Source organism: Corythoichthys intestinalis, chromosome 13, assembly GCF_030265065.1.
Source record: "Corythoichthys intestinalis isolate RoL2023-P3 chromosome 13, ASM3026506v1, whole genome shotgun sequence".
Classification (NCBI taxonomy): domain Eukaryota; kingdom Metazoa; phylum Chordata; class Actinopteri; order Syngnathiformes; family Syngnathidae; genus Corythoichthys; species Corythoichthys intestinalis.
The window spans coordinates 56,589,671-56,605,979 of record NC_080407.1 but is presented as its reverse complement, the minus strand read 5'-3'; the positions used below and the strand labels follow the sequence as shown (position 1 = coordinate 56,605,979).

General features: G+C 52.5%; 3 protein-coding genes across 4 annotated transcripts; all 3 read right to left on the bottom strand.

Annotated features, from left to right (window-relative positions):
• Positions 1-7: 7 nt before the first annotated feature.
• Positions 8-3,738, bottom strand: trmt44 (tRNA methyltransferase 44 homolog). The gene is made up of 11 exons (XM_057855180.1): positions 2,984-3,738; positions 2,616-2,733; positions 2,251-2,479; positions 2,117-2,185; positions 1,657-1,764; positions 1,468-1,539; positions 1,283-1,389; positions 1,035-1,218; positions 620-890; positions 235-347; positions 8-155 (listed from the first exon to the last, which is right to left on the bottom strand). The coding sequence occupies exons 1-10, from the start codon at positions 3,345-3,347 to the stop codon at positions 259-261; spliced, it is 1,611 nt and encodes a 536-aa protein (XP_057711163.1). The 5' UTR covers positions 3,348-3,738; the 3' UTR covers positions 8-155; positions 235-258.
• A 1,225-nt stretch (positions 3,739-4,963) lies between these two features.
• LOC130928514 (RNA-binding protein 4.1-like) lies at positions 4,964-8,875 on the bottom strand. Its single transcript, XM_057855181.1, has 4 exons — positions 8,665-8,875; positions 7,001-7,434; positions 5,847-6,537; positions 4,964-5,762 (listed from the first exon to the last, which is right to left on the bottom strand). Exons 2-3 carry the CDS (start codon positions 7,410-7,412, stop codon positions 5,855-5,857), a joined length of 1,095 nt encoding a protein of 364 aa, XP_057711164.1. The 5' UTR covers positions 7,413-7,434; positions 8,665-8,875; the 3' UTR covers positions 4,964-5,762; positions 5,847-5,854.
• A 167-nt stretch (positions 8,876-9,042) lies between these two features.
• On the bottom strand, positions 9,043-15,973 carry map4k2 (mitogen-activated protein kinase kinase kinase kinase 2). Of its 2 annotated transcripts, XM_057855171.1 has the most exons (32): positions 15,829-15,973; positions 14,857-14,914; positions 14,689-14,779; positions 14,555-14,619; positions 14,441-14,496; positions 14,218-14,265; positions 14,108-14,150; positions 13,959-14,031; positions 13,756-13,890; positions 13,635-13,697; positions 13,490-13,571; positions 13,313-13,423; positions 13,170-13,248; positions 12,782-12,840; positions 12,652-12,710; positions 12,333-12,371; positions 12,028-12,061; positions 11,822-11,957; positions 11,593-11,753; positions 11,439-11,480; positions 11,267-11,351; positions 11,125-11,204; positions 10,990-11,050; positions 10,807-10,906; positions 10,688-10,743; positions 10,512-10,615; positions 10,148-10,307; positions 10,016-10,084; positions 9,861-9,947; positions 9,734-9,804; positions 9,609-9,664; positions 9,043-9,430 (listed from the first exon to the last, which is right to left on the bottom strand). In XM_057855171.1, exons 1-32 carry the CDS (start codon positions 15,919-15,921, stop codon positions 9,343-9,345), a joined length of 2,544 nt encoding a protein of 847 aa, XP_057711154.1. In that variant the 5' UTR covers positions 15,922-15,973; the 3' UTR covers positions 9,043-9,342. The 2 variants fall into 2 exon arrangements, with proteins under 2 accessions (XP_057711154.1, XP_057711153.1); XM_057855170.1 differs by having other exon boundaries at positions 10,016-10,307; positions 13,756-14,031; positions 14,441-14,619.
• Positions 15,974-16,309: the final 336 nt, after the last annotated feature.

Here is a 16,309-nt window from a genome sequence, read left to right as displayed (position 1 = left end):
GAAGTCGCACTTTTCGGCCGCTAGCGGGCAGCCTTGAGGGTGACAGAGGTGGAACCAGCACGGCCGGGTTTTCAGGGCACCCGGGGGGACCGCCGCCTTCCGCTTGCCGCTATCAGTTTCGCGCCAGTCCCGGATTCGCACCGTCCCTGCTTCCACTGAGAGACAAATGGAATTTTCGCTGCAAAAAAGTAAGGGGGATAAAAAAAAATTTTTTTAAAAAGACAAGAGTTGTACCTTGGAATACTTGGTGGTTGTTCTTTAGGAGCGTCTGGAGGCCGCCGCACTCGTTTTTGAGCCGCTTGAGGGTGTCGTCGGGCAAAAGCGCCGCCACCTCGCCCACGCGCAAGCTGCCTAAAAACAATTGGCACACGTCCCAACTGCTACAGCGGGGTTGACTAAATCCGGACCTCGGTGCCACTGTCGCGTTTTCCAGGTCTCTCTCCCATAACACACCTGAATCAAATCAATATGTCATCAGCAACCTCTCTAGAAGCCTGATCCTGATTATTTTGATTCAGGTGTGTTGGAGGAGGGAGACATGGAAAACACGACAGGAAAAGTGGCACCGAGGTCCGGATTTAGTCAACCCTGTACTACAGCATTCACGCGTAGGCGCTACCTCCTCGCTTCCAGCCGTCAGAGGGAGACGGCCTCTCGTCGGGCATTCCCAGGAGAGCGTCGGCCACGCGCCGGACCGCCTCGTCTATTAAGTCCCTGGAGAGCGCCGTGCAGTTTCTTACCGCTTCCGCCCGCTCTCGAGGCCGGAAGTCGGACTCGTCGTCCTTCCGGGACGCCGCGGGGCGGCGGCTCCGAATGTAATCGGCCCGCCGATCCTCCGCCCGGGCCTCGTCGTTCGCCTCGTACGTCCGCCTTCTTCCCAGGAGACACACCTGCGATAACGTCCGGCTAAACGAGCGTCGCGGGAAGGCTTGAACTTGTAGATGCGCAATTCAGGTAAACTGGGAGGACTTGAAGTCGACGTAGGGGAAGCCCGGGCCCCAAAATCAACGGGGTATTTGCATTTTGCGACGTACCCGTTTGGTGGACGGAATCCTGAGGCAGTCCCGCTGCGTGCGGAAGCCGCTGACGCGGCTGACTTCGGCGACAAAGTCGACGTATTCTCGGTACTGAGACTTTTGGCTGCGCCGCCGCCGGTACTTGCCGAAGAAGTCGAAGAAGCAACACGGCAGGACGAAGTAGCGGCACGAGTACGAGGACCTGGAAACGGCGGAGGCCGTCAACGCGGTAGCTACCTCGCCTTAGCCCGAGCGCGACCGCTCACCTGGCCGCCGTGACGGGGATCCACGGAGTCAGCTCGTCCGAGTGGTTCCCGATGAGCCAGTCCGTCTCCGGGAATAGGAAGCTCCGGCCCGGGGTGACGGCTTCCTCCTGGAAAGGCCAGAGGAAACCGTTCGGTCGACGGGACGCGCCCGTCTCGCGTCGGCTCGCGCCGGCTCGCGCGCTCACCCGCAGCACGGTGTCCGGGCCGTACGTATCCCAGATCTTCCTTTTCCGTACGTCGATGCCCTTTCCGGGGTGCTGCGACGACAAAGCGGAAAATACCCCAATTTGAAGTCGAGCCGCGAGGGCGTCGGCGGGCGCCCGTCCGTTTTTCTATTCAAACGGTAAACGGTCGAGGGGAAAAATCCCGTTCACCCCTTCGTTGGCGAGGATGTGCACCAGGAGTCCGTTCCCGCAGCCCAGGTCCACGAAGGACTGACGCGAATCCAGGTCCAGTTCCGCTCGCTCTTCGGACCAAAGCACCTGCGGCGGACGCGGGACACGTCCATTGACTTAAGGCGTGGAAATAACAAAAAAAACAATACAGTGACAAAGCTTTGTATCCCAATAGATTATCTACACGCCGTCTGTCGCCGAGAATCGATAGCATGTTTGAGAAAGAGTCAGTGTTTGGTGAAGGAGCCGACACATTTTCCACTAGAAGCGCGTCTATGCGAACTCATCGATGGCTGTAGATTGATTTTGACTCCAAGGGGCGAGTAAACAAATGGGCGTCGTGGGTCACTTCCGCTACATTTTGGACCACGACGGGGCATAGTTCTTGTTAGTGTCGGGGCACTTTCTTGGGGCCGTTCACAGGTCACTTGCTACCCACCAGGAGATACGTGGCGATGGCGACGTCTTCGTAAACAAACTTCTCCGGATCCGTCACTTCGGGCCACACCTAAAGAAAAAGGCCCGGTCGTCGTGAACGGCTTCAGGCATCGTTTCTGTCGCGGCGGCGCTTACCTTGACCATGGCCTTGTACTTGTTCTTGAGTTGCTGGTACACCAGACCGTACTTTTCCACGGGCAGCAGCGACAAGGTGCCGCCGGGCCAGCCGCCGCCGCCGCCGCCTGACGCGGCGGCCCAGCGCGCCAGCTTGGGCAGCAGGCGGTCGGACAGCCAGGGCAGGCGGGCGTACGCCACGCCGTCCGAATACCACGCCTCCGCCGTCCGCACGCGCAGCTCCAACAACCTGGAATAAAGAAGGCGGCAGGTCGTGAGCAAAATCCGTTTTGACTATCGGCATCGTAGACGGATTTCCCGTCTATCGAGAACCATTATCGCGAGCCTCTTATCGTTCCGGTCGAGACTGAAACTTGGCTACTCGCCATTGGCCCGAGTCGTCCGGGCGCAGTTTGATGCTATAAATGTTGTTCTCCTTGACAGACAGCGGACCCGCTTGGACCTCCTCGAAGGGAACGAACGTCACTTCCTGTCCGTCCAAGTCTGCGACGAAGAAAAAAAAACCAGATCAGACAACTAGATGCAGACAAGAAGTCAATACAACAACCGGAACTAAATAAAGACAAAAAATAATAATAAGTGAGGATGAAGAAAGCTCCAAAGAATAAGTTGACAGCCAGGAGGTCAAGTCATCGACACTATTTAAGATGAAAGTTTTAGAGTAGCCAACTGATGTCTTTGCTAGCAACCTTTATGAAAGGGTGCCACCCCTATTGTCAACTCAAGCTCTCACCTTTGACGACCAGCTCCTTTTGTTTCCGTGCCCCGTAAATGTCCACTTTGGGGATAAACGTCCTGACGTGCGTGGACAGACGAGAGTCGCCGCGTCCGGGCGGCGAACGCAGCGGCGCCGTCGCCTCGCGGACCTCCCGACTTTCGGCGGCCTGGCGAACGCCGCACAGGCGCTTGTTGACAACGTGAGGTTTCTCGATCCACACGTCCACGGCTGACCAAAAACCACCGGGGAGGCTCTGACACCCCGGCGGCAATTTCATTTCAAACGATTTGGCCATGGTTTGGCTCTTGAGCGAGGCGGCTTCCCGAGTCGTTGCAGTCGTTACCCAAATGTACATCAACGCACGCGAGTTTGCAAACATCCATTTAAAACGAACGAAGAAACCGACACGTTTTTTTTTTTTTTAAGACTCCATCATCGATCGATACAAGTGAGCCACATCGCAGATGTTTTCGGAGAATCAAAACGGTCGCAATATGATGACGTAAGGGTGCTCAAACGGGACCAACTATTTCAACTGTAATCAAACCAAAAAATGAAAGTATGTACTGGATACTCATTTAGATAACTCTAACAAACATAGGGATTGTTTTTGCTGCTGTTGCTGATTTGAAATCATGTTCAAATCCCCGTGGCACGTGTTGTTCCACGGCGTTCCAAACGACCACAAGAGGGCGTTATTAGTCGAATGTTAACGGAAAACCCACTTCAATTTAAAAAATGTCATCGGTTATCATTAATGACATTATTGTTGTTTTAGTGGTATGAAGAATTCATTTATCATTGGTAGGACATTAGAATTGGTTTACATGACTAAAAATATATATAGTTAGCATTATACTTACATTTAATTATGACGATAGGGTCTTCACTGACGTCTTTCAAAAATCAGGATCTTGGTTTCCATTCTCTGGCCATGACAAGGGCAGTAGTTTACAGCAATTATTGGGAAGCTACTGTAGCCACAGGCGTGGTTTATCAAATGAGAAGATCTTGCTTTTGGTCGGTAGCGACGGCAGCTTTGTTGCTTGCATTTTTTTCGCTGAGATCAGCAACAGAATAAGCGGTAGTGACCATCAATTGGCCTCATGATCACTTATGGATGTAACAATAGCCTTTGATGCATTTTTCAAACGGTTTATACTAGGGATGTCCCAATCCCATCACGTGATCGGAAATCGGGCCGATCGCGCCATTTTTCAGACGATCGGAACAGGCTTTTTAATTTGGCAAAAAAACAAAAAAAAAAAGGTTTTCTGCTGCTTCGTGCTCGTACAGCGCCGCGACCTCTGGCCCTCCCTTCCCGCTAAGTGGTGCGGCTACACTGTCCGACTTCCATCTGGTGCTTCCGATCGACAGCTTTGATCTTGCCAGAGAAGCTCGGAAGCTCTACCGTCAAAAGGCGCAAATCTGTCAGTCGTCATTCAACTTGCGGCGTGGCATCTCATTGCGTTAGAGCCCGTTGCGTGCAGCGCGGGCGGGCCGACTCGCTCGACAAAGCATTTCAGAAAGACGAGTGTTTTCCTACACTCTTCTCCTTTCAAAATAGTCCGGCCAACACCTTCACGTTTGGATATCAACTGATACAATGAACCCACTCGAATTGACAATATGTGAAAATCCATGGCAATCAATGACTTTTGAACGAAATGTGAAGATTATGACTGGACTGTAACACAAATATGCTGTCTGTGCGTCCCTGGCTGACGGGGGACGGGTATCGATAAGCATCTGCTTTTCCAGCCTTTCCTTTGTCTGTCTTCGTCTTTCCTTCGGGTAAAATTCCACACTCAAACTATCAATGATTTTGATGATGATGACAATGACAATAAAATCATTCATTCATTCATAATTCACACGACAAAGGCGGCAGTAACAACTTTTCTTTCGGCGTCGGTTAGGGACTCCGAATGGGCAGATTCTCAAAATCGGGCCACCCGGGTGCAAAAATATGCGATCCCAACTTTTTACAGCTAAAGATATCAAATTGGTGAAAGTATTGAAACAATGATATCAAATGAAATACCTGCAGAGGCTAAGAAAATAAACAGAAACCATTAGTCACCAAAATGCCTCGCTTTCTTTTATTATAAACATTTGGTTTGGGTGTTGCAGCGAAGGGGAATTTGAAAAATAAACGGCACATTAAAAAAGAAAAAAAAAACACGGTGCCTCTGGACATGGAGTCGATCAATCCTAAAATTCTTGGAGATCTTGGAGAAAAAAAAGTATAGTGTACCAAATCCAGGTGAATAACACGTTAACGTGACTGTCACTTTATTTCAAAGAACTGTCATTTCAAAATGGCAAAACTGCATATAAAATTTTGACTGACACACATTGAAACTAAATGCATGTTGGAATGCCCCCCCCCCCCCCATTTTCTTCCATTTTTTAAGATATGCAACATTAAATATGCGCAATTTGTAATTCTATGCACAAGAATCCAAACGGGACTCAGACATGGCGAACAAAAAAAAAAGTGATGGGGACACCCTAGTACGGTTAATACCCTTTAATACAAAACAGGAAACGGAAAGAAATCTTCCGCCCGTCACACACCAGAAACGAACCGACGAAACATTTCAATGACACGCCTGTAAAAGAAATCCCCAGGCCGAAAAAGGGTCGATTTCCGTGCGATTAGAACGAAATCAAAGTAAAAGAATGTGTCGATGAGCCGACGATGCAAAAATATATGTTGAAAAAATGAGCAGAAGGCGGCACCGGGAACGTGAGAGCCTGGAAGCTTGAGCCCAAAAATAAAGTCCGAGACCTAGAAAGGACAGGAATAAAAAAAAGAACGTGAATTTGTCGTCCCGGCTTCACGGGCGACGCCGGTCGGGAGTCGGAGACTTACCGTGGGTTTTAGTACGGAGCGAAACGTGGGGCGAAATACTCCTTGGGCCGCGGCGGCGCGTAGGCGCCTCTGCCGGCGGCCGCGGGGGGGGATAGCCGCTTCCGCTCAAAGCCGTAGCCCGCCGGGGCGACGGGTACCCGGCGGATCGGGTCGCGCTCTTTCGCGTAGTAAGCGGAAGGAGGGGCCGGCGCGGGAGCCGGCGGAAGACGCCGCTCGTACGGATCCGAGAACTCCGAGGGAGGGGGCGGCGGCGGCGGGGGAGGCGGGATATAGGACGTGCGGCGCTCTTCGAAATAGCTCCCGCCGTAAGGGCGGGCTCTGTACTTCTCGTAGTGGTCGACGCCGCGGTCTCGTTCGTAAAGCGGAGACCTCTCGCCGTAGCGGTCCCCCGCCTCGGGGCCGCCGGGCCTCCGAGGAGGGGGCGGCATCCCGAAACTAGGCCGATTAAACGGCGCGCCGGGCGTGAAATTAGCGGCCGTTCCGTAGCCGCCCCTGCCGAAAGCCGGGGGACCGCGCGGGCGGCCCCGGCCGCCGAAACCTCTCGCGTCGTCGCCGTGGCTATTGTTGCGATCGACTGGACAGTCTTTCGACCAGTGACCGTGTTTTCCGCAGACAAAGCAGCCGGTATGATCTCCCATTCCCGGAGTCGTGCGCAGCCGACTGGTGGACAGTCGTACGCTCATCAGTTTGCCTTGTAAGGAGAGAGAAGACACGCATGAGACGGAGGCGCCGGCCGAGCCGGGGGGGGGGGGGAAACAAAAAAAAAAAAAAAAAAAAAACGAGCAATCGCCCAACGAAGAACGGCCGCTTTAACCGGTCGGGTCGTACGCTGTGCCGGGAACAGGATTGAACTGGAACAACCGCATTGAAATCTCAGAGGATTGGATTTATGTCCTTTGTTGGACCAAAGCGTTGTGACATCGCCGTTTCCTAAGTGTACTTTTAGAGAGCGCGCGAACCCAAAACATTGGAAGGTCAATACGATGGGAATAGGGTTCTTTTTAAAAAAATCGATACCGCAACTGCAGCAAACACTATTTAGCGCTTTTAGTAGCTAGCCAGAAACCACGTTCGCCGGAGGGGGGAAATCCGTTTTAGGGGGGCGCGCGATCCAAATTTACGGACAGCGTAGAGCACCAAAACCGAGGGTTCACCTTTAAAGGCGGTGTTGTCCATCTTATTAATGGCATCCATGGCATCCTCCATTCGCTCCATGTGAACGAAGGCATAGTCCTTGACGACGTCGCATTCCACGACGCTGCCGAACTCTTGGAATTTAGCCCGCAACACGTCGGCCGTGACCCCTTCGCCCAGGTTGCCCACGTGCAGCTTGGTGCTGGACTTGGGCCTGCCCTTGCTCAGCTCCACGTTCATGGGCCAGCCGTTCAGCTTTTCCCGGTGGAGGTTCCGGATGGCCTCCTCGGCCTGGGCCAGGTCGCTCATGTGGACGAAGCCGAAGTTTTTGACCACGTCGCACTCCGTCACCTCGCCGTACTTCTCGAAGAGACCGCGCAGCTCGGCCGGGCTGGTGTCGCTCGCCACGTTGCCGATAAAAATTTTCACCATGACCGCGGGCGCTCGGCGGATCCTGGAAAGAGTCGGACGACAATCGTTTTGGTGCGGAGGCAGACAAAAAAATCAAATAAAATCATCATTTGCTATCGGAAAATGCCAACTTTGTACATATTCGACGCTTCCGTAACGAGATGGCGAACGTACAGGACGACCGCAGCCTAGTGCGAGGGAATGGAGCTAACCCGGGGGTCGGCGACCTGCGGCTCTTTAGCGCTGCCCAAAAATGTTTGAAACTGATGGGGGATTTTTCAGTTTTAATATGATTTCTGCAGGACAAACATGACGCAAACATTCTTGTCATGCCTTAATATTACAATGATGTTAAACTTGAGGCAGCATCGTACAAAAGAGTAAATAAGAGGCGTGTCATTCTTCGTAGGAAAAATGAACATTTCCACCTTCAACGAATGGCCCATTTTAAAAGCGTTTTCATGTATAGGGCACAGCAGTTGAAGTAGTAGTGGTTGGCATTGTGTTCTGCATCCACAAGGTGGAGCTGAGCTAAATAGAATGTGTCATGCCATGACGAACACCAGTATTTAAGGTACGTCGGATTATAAGGCGCATTGCCTGCTTTTGAGAAAATTCGGGGGCGCCTTACAGTGCAGATAATACGCTCATCACGAAGGCCCGTTATGTATTTGTAGCCACTTTAGTCATCGTGATAGTGGGGTTAATATAGATACATACAGCATGTCTAAGGTTAGGGATATACTGAATAAGGCTTTTCATTTTTAGTGGCTCCAGACATTTGTTTTTTTTTTTTTTGGCTCCAAAATGGCTCTTTCAACATTTTAGGTTGCCGACCCCTGAGCAAACCAATAGTCAATCCTAATAAGAGCGTACCTCGGCTGAGCTAGGTCATCAACGCTAGCTCGTTCGGTTGCTATGACGTAGCGCGTCGCAAACAACGTCTCGCGGCAGGCGGCTACGTCATGCTAAACTATGCTTGCGAGTCTCAAAAAGTACCTCTTCAACTACAGGACAGTTCGTCCAAAGTGACATTCTATTGACGACGTTAGCGTGCACGAACTCAATCGAAACTATTCTTCAATTAGCGTGCACGGACCCAATCGAAACTATTCTTCACGGCAGTTCGGCTAACCGGCGGCCCGTCCGTTCTCAGAGGCGTTCAATTTGACCGAAATGGAGTTGAGCTCAGCAGGTGACAAGAGGAAAGCTTGAATGATCCCCTCCGATCGGGTTTAGAAGTGCGCGTTTTCGCGTCAAACGACCAACTTACCAGGCAAAACGAAAAGAGGCCTCGAAACCAATGAACGGGAAGCGAAATGGCGCCTCCAGTCAAGGCCGGATGTCGCGTCTTCCTCTGTTCGTGCGACAGAACGAACGCCACAAAGGAGGCACGTTGCTGCCCTCCCACTGTCACAAAAGAAACTGCAGTATTTTGTGGGCTACCCTCGGCGTAGGTGACGTTTTTGGCTTGATTCCCAGCCATACGCTTTTCGTCATACGGTGTTAAATCGCACTTTCAATTGAACGGAGCGACCGATATTTGTCGATATGGGCCACGCAGTTGAGTGGCAATCAACCTGCCTGCCGTATGATGTCAAAATATACAGCATGTATGTTGAAGACAGCACACTTTTATGTATACATAGAATTGGGTTCATTTTATTTGCGATACATGTTTAGTGAGAGCAAAATAGGAACGTTTGGTCATCCAAACCCCAAACATTGTGATCACGTGAGAAATTGATGCAAGCTGGTAAAACGCCATGCAAATTATTTTCATCTATCTCAGAGATAGGGGAGTGTTCAACAGTTCACGTCCCATAAATAATGTCACCGTATGTACATAGACGCTTAAATAAGTCCTATTTCTCACAAAGAACTTTATTGAATAAATATGTTTCCAGTTAGCACGAGCTCCGGTTCCCCTTTCTAGACGTGGTCTCCAGTTTCAATAGCTGCTTTCGTGGCCCGTCAGAATGTAAACGTTGCTCGGCGCCGACGGCTCGTTTGTCGGCGTGCTCTGAAGAATGATGTCCCTGCGGACGGAAGACAAAATAAGCCATTTCTCTCCGTCCTCGGGAGACAAAAGTCATACTGAAGACAATCGGAAATTCCAGATGAAAATTGTCAAGCTCTATTTAGCCGTCTCGGTATTGACCTGGTAGTAACGTAAACCTGCGACCGACCGACCGACCGACCGACCGACCGATATACCTGTTTGTTCCCAAAACTCGGAATACTCGACTCTCATCTGTGATTTCTTGGGTTACCTGCAAATCAAGTCGGATTCAGCAATTTACCGCCGGCAGGCGAGCACACCGATCTATCACTTCCGTCACCTCATTTGAATGAAAACTCTTCCCTTTAAGGCCGTGCTTCCAGAAGGCTAGCGCGCTGTCCTGCAAACAAACTGCCAAACCCATATCAGACAAACTGAAAAACGACATTTTATTTTGACCTTTTTACCTAGCGTTTCGATGGGGAAGTCGAACAACATTTCGGCAGCCGGCTCCTCGGACGGGAAGCCCCGCAGGTTAACAATCTTTACCCTTTCTGTAGCGCCAAAAGTCCAATTTGGCCGTCGCGTTGGAAAGATTTGGCGGATGACGGCGCGAGCTTACTTTCTAATGCTATCAGAAGAGTGTCTCGGTCCAACTGGATGACCCGCACCGCCTCCAGAGCCCCGCTCTCTGCAAAAGAAGATCCTCGGTCGCGTATTCCGTTCGTAACGGGATCGAGAGGAACGGTCGTACCCGGCTCTGAAACGGGCGAGCCGTTCAGCTCTATGATATCGAAGCGGAGGCTCCCGTCGGCGCAATCCCTCACTCCGACGCACAACTGCGGGAACTCGTCCGTGTCCGACACCAGCAGTTCAAAGGTCACCAGAGGGTCGGGTAGCCTCGCCGCCAGCTGCTACGAGTGGAACAAAATGTCAAACTACCGCCGTGAAATCGCTCCTCTCTTTGTTTGGAGTCTCCTGAAACGATTCTGCGGCACGTGAAATGTTTGTCGTCCAACGAGCGGATGAATGAAACCAATTCGTCCATGACTTCAATCAATCGGCAGCTATGCGAAAGCCTTCGACTTTGGCCGCGTGATCTCCAAAGTTCTACATACCTTCAGGTGCATGAACTTCTGGAGAGGCTCATACCATAAGAGCAGAACTAGACCGGACGGAACCGCTCCGCAGAGAAAAGTACTGTCCGTGTAAGGGTTTCGAGCTGAGAGAGAAAGCTCGCGTGAGACGTGGACTCGAGAGACATCCGCCGCCGCCGCCGCCGCCGCCACCTTACCGACGCTACACCTCCTGCATCCTTTGGTGTCTGGGATCTTCGCGGAGGCGCACTTTCTGCGGCGTCAAACATCCATCTTTGAGACAGACACAAAAGCGACCGCGCGGAGTCCGTCCTACCTGGTGCCGCTCCGCGACGGGCCGCCGTGCTTTTTCGCCAAATGTCCCTTCTGCTCGAACAGAGCGGTCAGACCGTGGGAATAAAGCTGCGACGATTTGCCTGCGGCGCGGAGGGATTTCGGACGGTGAGAGCGGGGCCCGGCCGGGGCGGGCGGACGGACGGCGTTCCTACGGAGACGTTACCAGACACGGACATCAGCACGTCGTTCATCACGTACAGCCACGTGCATCGTTGAGGTAGCAGCTGCGGGAGGGACCGCAAATAGTACTGTAAATAAGAAACACCAGGCCGAGGATCCCATTTGGAATTTCTTTTACCTTCTCTAGTGTATCTTCGTGAAGTTCATTGAGATTGAGGGTGTAGATTCCCTCCTCTGCCCCAAGAATAAGATACTGATCTAAGAGGAAGAGGAACTGTCAACGCCAAGCGTTTCCTTTTGAATAACTAGCAATATTTGACCTCTGGAACTGGGGGAAATCCAGGTGACGGCGCAGTGGATTTTCAGAGGGCAGCCGTTGAACACTTTGGAGAAGCAAGCCCCCATCTACGCCACGCACAAAAACACACGACCGCCAACGCCATCCATCAAATCCGGGGACAACTGATGGACGCGCTTGGATCGGATACTCACGTGGACTCGAGGGGTCGGAGGAAGTCCGTGAAAATCGGCTCTCTAGAGATACCGCAAAGGTACGACCAACCCCCGTTTATCGGGAACGTTTGCCACGCGACTCTTAGCCTAAGCTACAAAACTGAATTCAACCCAAATGAATTTTTGAACTCACAGATTCTTCCGTCTTTTTTCTCAGGGTGCGCCATTCGGGAGATAGTCCCGTCTCTTTTCTAATCTCTGCTGTCGCCGCGCCCCCGGCGGGCGGACACGGGTCGTCGTCGTCGTTGCCGCCGCGCCGCCGGACATCTCGCGTGGCCGAGCAGCGGGACAAAACTGCGGAGGGACGGTTATTCGTACCGTAATACGCGTATGGTCCGCCGCGCGTGGCGAAGGACTCGTACCGGAAGCGGCGGCCGGAGCGAGCGGGCCGAGCGTGCGGCTCTGCGTCGCGTCTCTGTTGCGGGTGTTGATGCTCGAAGAGCAAAAGGCGGGCAGGGACGCCGTGGTCGGGCTGAACGAACCGCTCCTCACGCTTCCCTGGAAGATTGGAGCGCATCCGGTCAATGGTTCTTCTCCGACTCATTGGCTGCCCTAACTCATCACTCACGTCAGTGGATGGTGCCCTCCTTATGGTTAACCTCCTGAAAAAGAAAAAATCCTGATCAACGTCAGACGGGCTCACGCCAAATGAGAGACGGGACGACCGAGGCCAAACACTACAACAAAATGGGGAGGACAAGGCATGAACACGCTCACACAAAGCTGCGGATCAGTGGGTTTGCAGTGAATCGCAGGGAAAATCCAGATGACTGGCACGGCGGCAAATTTTAGGGTCTGAATTAGGAGCGGGTTGTCTAAAAACAAGGATGCCGACGTTTACGTCACGATAGGGACAGTATGGACGTGGCCTACCTCAGCTGGAGAGCTTGCTCCACACATTCCAACAGGCTCCTGCAACAGGAAGACCTGCTGTTTATAGGCCCCCGTGGCCCAAAACAATGGCGGGGAAGGAACCGGGCGTGGCTCCACACTAACGGCTCCTAAAAGACTGCCGACAAAGGCTACAAGACCCCGAGCCGACTTTTTCCAGTCGACTCTCGAGCCAAGAATAGAACTAACGACGACATATCGCGGATGTGGTTTGTCGAACGCCATCGACGGCGATAGAAGTCAAACTGCTTTTGGCAGGGACGGATTCTTATTTGGATACGACACGGAGGGGGCATCTTACGGTGAGCGGTCTTCTTCTTCTCCGGACAAGCTCCAGTCGTCGGCGTCGTCGTAGGAGCTCTGTCGGGGTGGATACGACCGCGTTGGCTCGGGTACGTGAATCTTAACGTAGGAGTTTAAACGTTCATTACCGAATCAGGATAAGGTTCGCCAACTTTCCTGAGCGGGGTCCCGAACGTCACTTGGTCAACTGCAAAAAAAAAAAACAAATAGGGTACAAAAAAAATCTCTACAGAAAATGGCAATTTCAGCGAAGCACTCCCCACAAAGTCCTATAAAAGTACCCGCGCCTGTCACAAACTAGCATGTTGTCAGTGCCATTCACGGCGGTAGCGGGCCCTCCGTCCCACACGTGTGGACGAGGGCTGCCTCGGACGCGGCAACTGAGGGGCTTTTGTCCTCATTTAGTACATCGTAACGGTGACGCCACTTGAAACTCGTCACTCTTCAACACAAACAGTATCTAGAAGTCCGGGTAGGAGCTGCCAATTCTCCGGGTGTTGTCCTCACAAGACTCACATTGTTCTTCGGACACCGTTCTCTTGACAGACAGACGTTTCCCCGCCGAAGGGATCTTGTCCGGCGCCTCCGAGTCCATCTGTCAACAGAGACGACACGTCAACGTGGCGCCCACGCCGGGGTTTCCGGCTCCTGAACCGGACCTCCGGGTCGAGGTCCTCCGCGCCGTACGAGGCGTGCGGTTCGGGGTCGTTGGCGGCGTCCAGCAGCTCGATCGCCAGGTTCCGGGTCAACAATTGCGTCACAAACGGATGCTGGAGAGGAAGGAACGTCAGCCGGAGGCCGGCTACCGTGGAAACGGCCCGAGGCGGCCCGCCCACCTGCAGCAGCCTCTCGGCGGGCGGCCTTTTTCGAGGGTTTTTAACGAGCGCCGTCTTGACGAAGCTTCGAAAGGTCGGGGACCTGCCAGAGCGAAACGGTCCGATATCGGGAGAACTAACGCTGGTACGGCCGGTTCAAACTCACCATTTGTTTTTTTCCTTCAGTTTCGGGGGTCGGAAGCCGCTCTTGGACATGAGCATCAAAGCTCTGAAAGATTTTTGGAGCGCCGTTGAGATCCGATCGGCGCCGCCCGGTTCTCTCTCACCTCATCGGGTGAAGGTCGAACATGGGCGGCCGGAGCTCGGCCAGCTCGATGGCCGTGATGCCGACGGCCCAGATGTCGCACAGGTGGTCGTAGCCGCCCTTCTTCTCCGCCGCCGCCGCCACCTCCGGAGCCATCCTGCGAGCGCGCGGAGCCATCCGTGTCAAAATTCCTCTACGGCGGCGTGGCGAAACGAGCGCCCCCACCAGTAGGGCGTTCCGATGAAAGACTTCCTTTTGGCGACGGAGGCGCTGATCTCCGCCGCCACGCCGAAATCCGCTAGGGGGAACACGCGCGGAGTGAGTTGAGCGTCGCGCGCGCGCGCGCCGTCCGCGTCGGGTCGCCGGCCACCGACCCAGTTTGACGTCTCCTCGTTCCGTCAAAAGGATGTTGGCGCCCTGTGGGAAGTCGCTACGTTTCAACGCGGCCCGAAATCCAAACGCGGCCGGCCGGCGCTGGCCGTACCTTGATATCTCGATGCATTTTGCCCGTTTCGTGCAGATGATATAAACCCTACGGGGTGGAAAAGAATCACTCTAGATTGTGGGGTCAATAGTCATCCTATAACAAACATTGAATGCGTTGCAGAAGAATTGAAAAGCAGAATGGTTAATTTTGTGAGGCTATGAGCAAAAGGACTCACATTTTGAGAAAACACTGAGACGAGGCCTTTTGTGTTTGTTTTTACCTGGAGGCTTTCTCTGGACACGTACGCAATCTGTTTCTCCTTTAACGGACCGGTGACTTTGGGGAACGACAAGAGAGTTAGTGGAAGAAGTGAGGAAGAAAAATCTACTCGCACCGTGGTAGATATCCTGAAGGGAGCCTCCGCCGCAGTATTCCATGCAGATCCAGAGTTTGGCGTTCCTGCCGCGAAAGCAAAGTCCTGGGCTTCACGTCGGTTCCGTCAGATTTTGCCGCTCTGCCTTCAACTACCTGTGGTAGCTACCAAAGTAGGCCACGATGTTCTTGTGCTGGCATTCCTTCATCATGGTGATTTCCTGTTGTATGGACGTGATGTCATCACCTGCGCAATCCACACAACGGCCTCGAGGTCAGAGATTTCCCCCACCCCGACGGCGGAGAAAACGGCTTCTGACTGACATGCGTCCAGCTTGACGATCTTGACGGCGGCCAGTTCGGACGTGCGGATGTTGCGAGCCTGAAGAACAAAAGCCAAAAAACATTTCCAGCTGGATTCCATTCTGTTGGAAATTGCGGCCAATATAATAAGAGACGCGAACGGCAGCTCTGGCGTCCGCGTCAACTTCCTGTTTTCCTTCCTGTTTGAGAAGCGCGCTTCCTGTAACTTGTAAAAGAGTTAGATACCATGCCACCTCGCCCCAAATTGTGGCCCGCGTCGATACGCCGGCTCCAGTCGTAGGTCGCCGCTCTATAGCTATATCCAAGAACAAAAGTGCCAATGAAGCCTCCGGAGGCGGAGAGCTCATTTTTTTTTCCGCCCGCCAAGCATTTTTTGGGTGAGCCAAGCCAAAATGGGCCATTGTCTTCCACCGGTCGCACTTTGTCGCCTTCGCGGGAGGGGGAAAGACAGTGACATTCCAAGTATTTCACTACGGTCATTCTACCAATGCGATCAATTGCCTTAGTTTTAGCTTAGCTTTACTAGTAACGGTGCAGCATTACTCTAGTCGGAAAACTTTGGTATAATTGTAGACAGGAACTGCTTAACATTCAGGCAAAACTGAACTACAGTATAGTAGTGAAATTCTTCAATTCTATGACTGTGTAGTTAGCATCAAGCAGTTGACTCACGACAGTTGTGTGTACCAGGTGAGAAATGTTTGCGTGTTTAGTATGTAACACCAGACTTTAACGAGTTGAGATCAAGTCCAAGATCATGAAAATCCGTTTTTGCAATAAAAAGAAAAAAATCATCTCCAAAAACCAAGACCAGTTACGGCAACAAAATCCAATTTGAGAGTTAGTAGAACAAACAATTGGTGCATTTTTGGAGCGACACGAATTGGCAGTGCAGGAAGCGCAAACAAGTTTTGCACTGCCGCACACTTTGGCGCTAATCACGGGCGCAGGCGAGAAAGGAGCGCGTCTCACCTTGAAGACGTCCCCGTAGGTGCCGCACCCGATCCTGTGGAGGAGCTCGTAGTCGTCCAAAGGGTCGAGGAACGACACTCCGATCCGGTCCATGTCGGTTCGCTACTGCTGCTGCTGCTGCTGATGTTGATGTGCTTCATTCTAGGCGGCGCTCTTTGCTTTGCTGCTGGAGTGGGAGGACAAAGAACTTCAATTGGACAGCTCCCCCTTTAAAGAAACAAGCGCGCGATGAGACAAATGGCGGACAATACCAACCGGCAAAAAAGAAATAAAACAGGGATGATTTTACAGTGAATCGTGTCGTTTCAGTGCCACCGACGTCCAGTCCAAGCGACTGTCGCCGCCTACAAAAGCCCATGTTCATTCGTGAAATAGAACATCGGGAAGTTTTCTAATTGCGTGGTCAAGGCAGCCGCACTTTCTTTTCAGTTGCGTTTTCCTTTCAGGTTTTACCGCACAGCGACAGACGACGTGTGTGGGT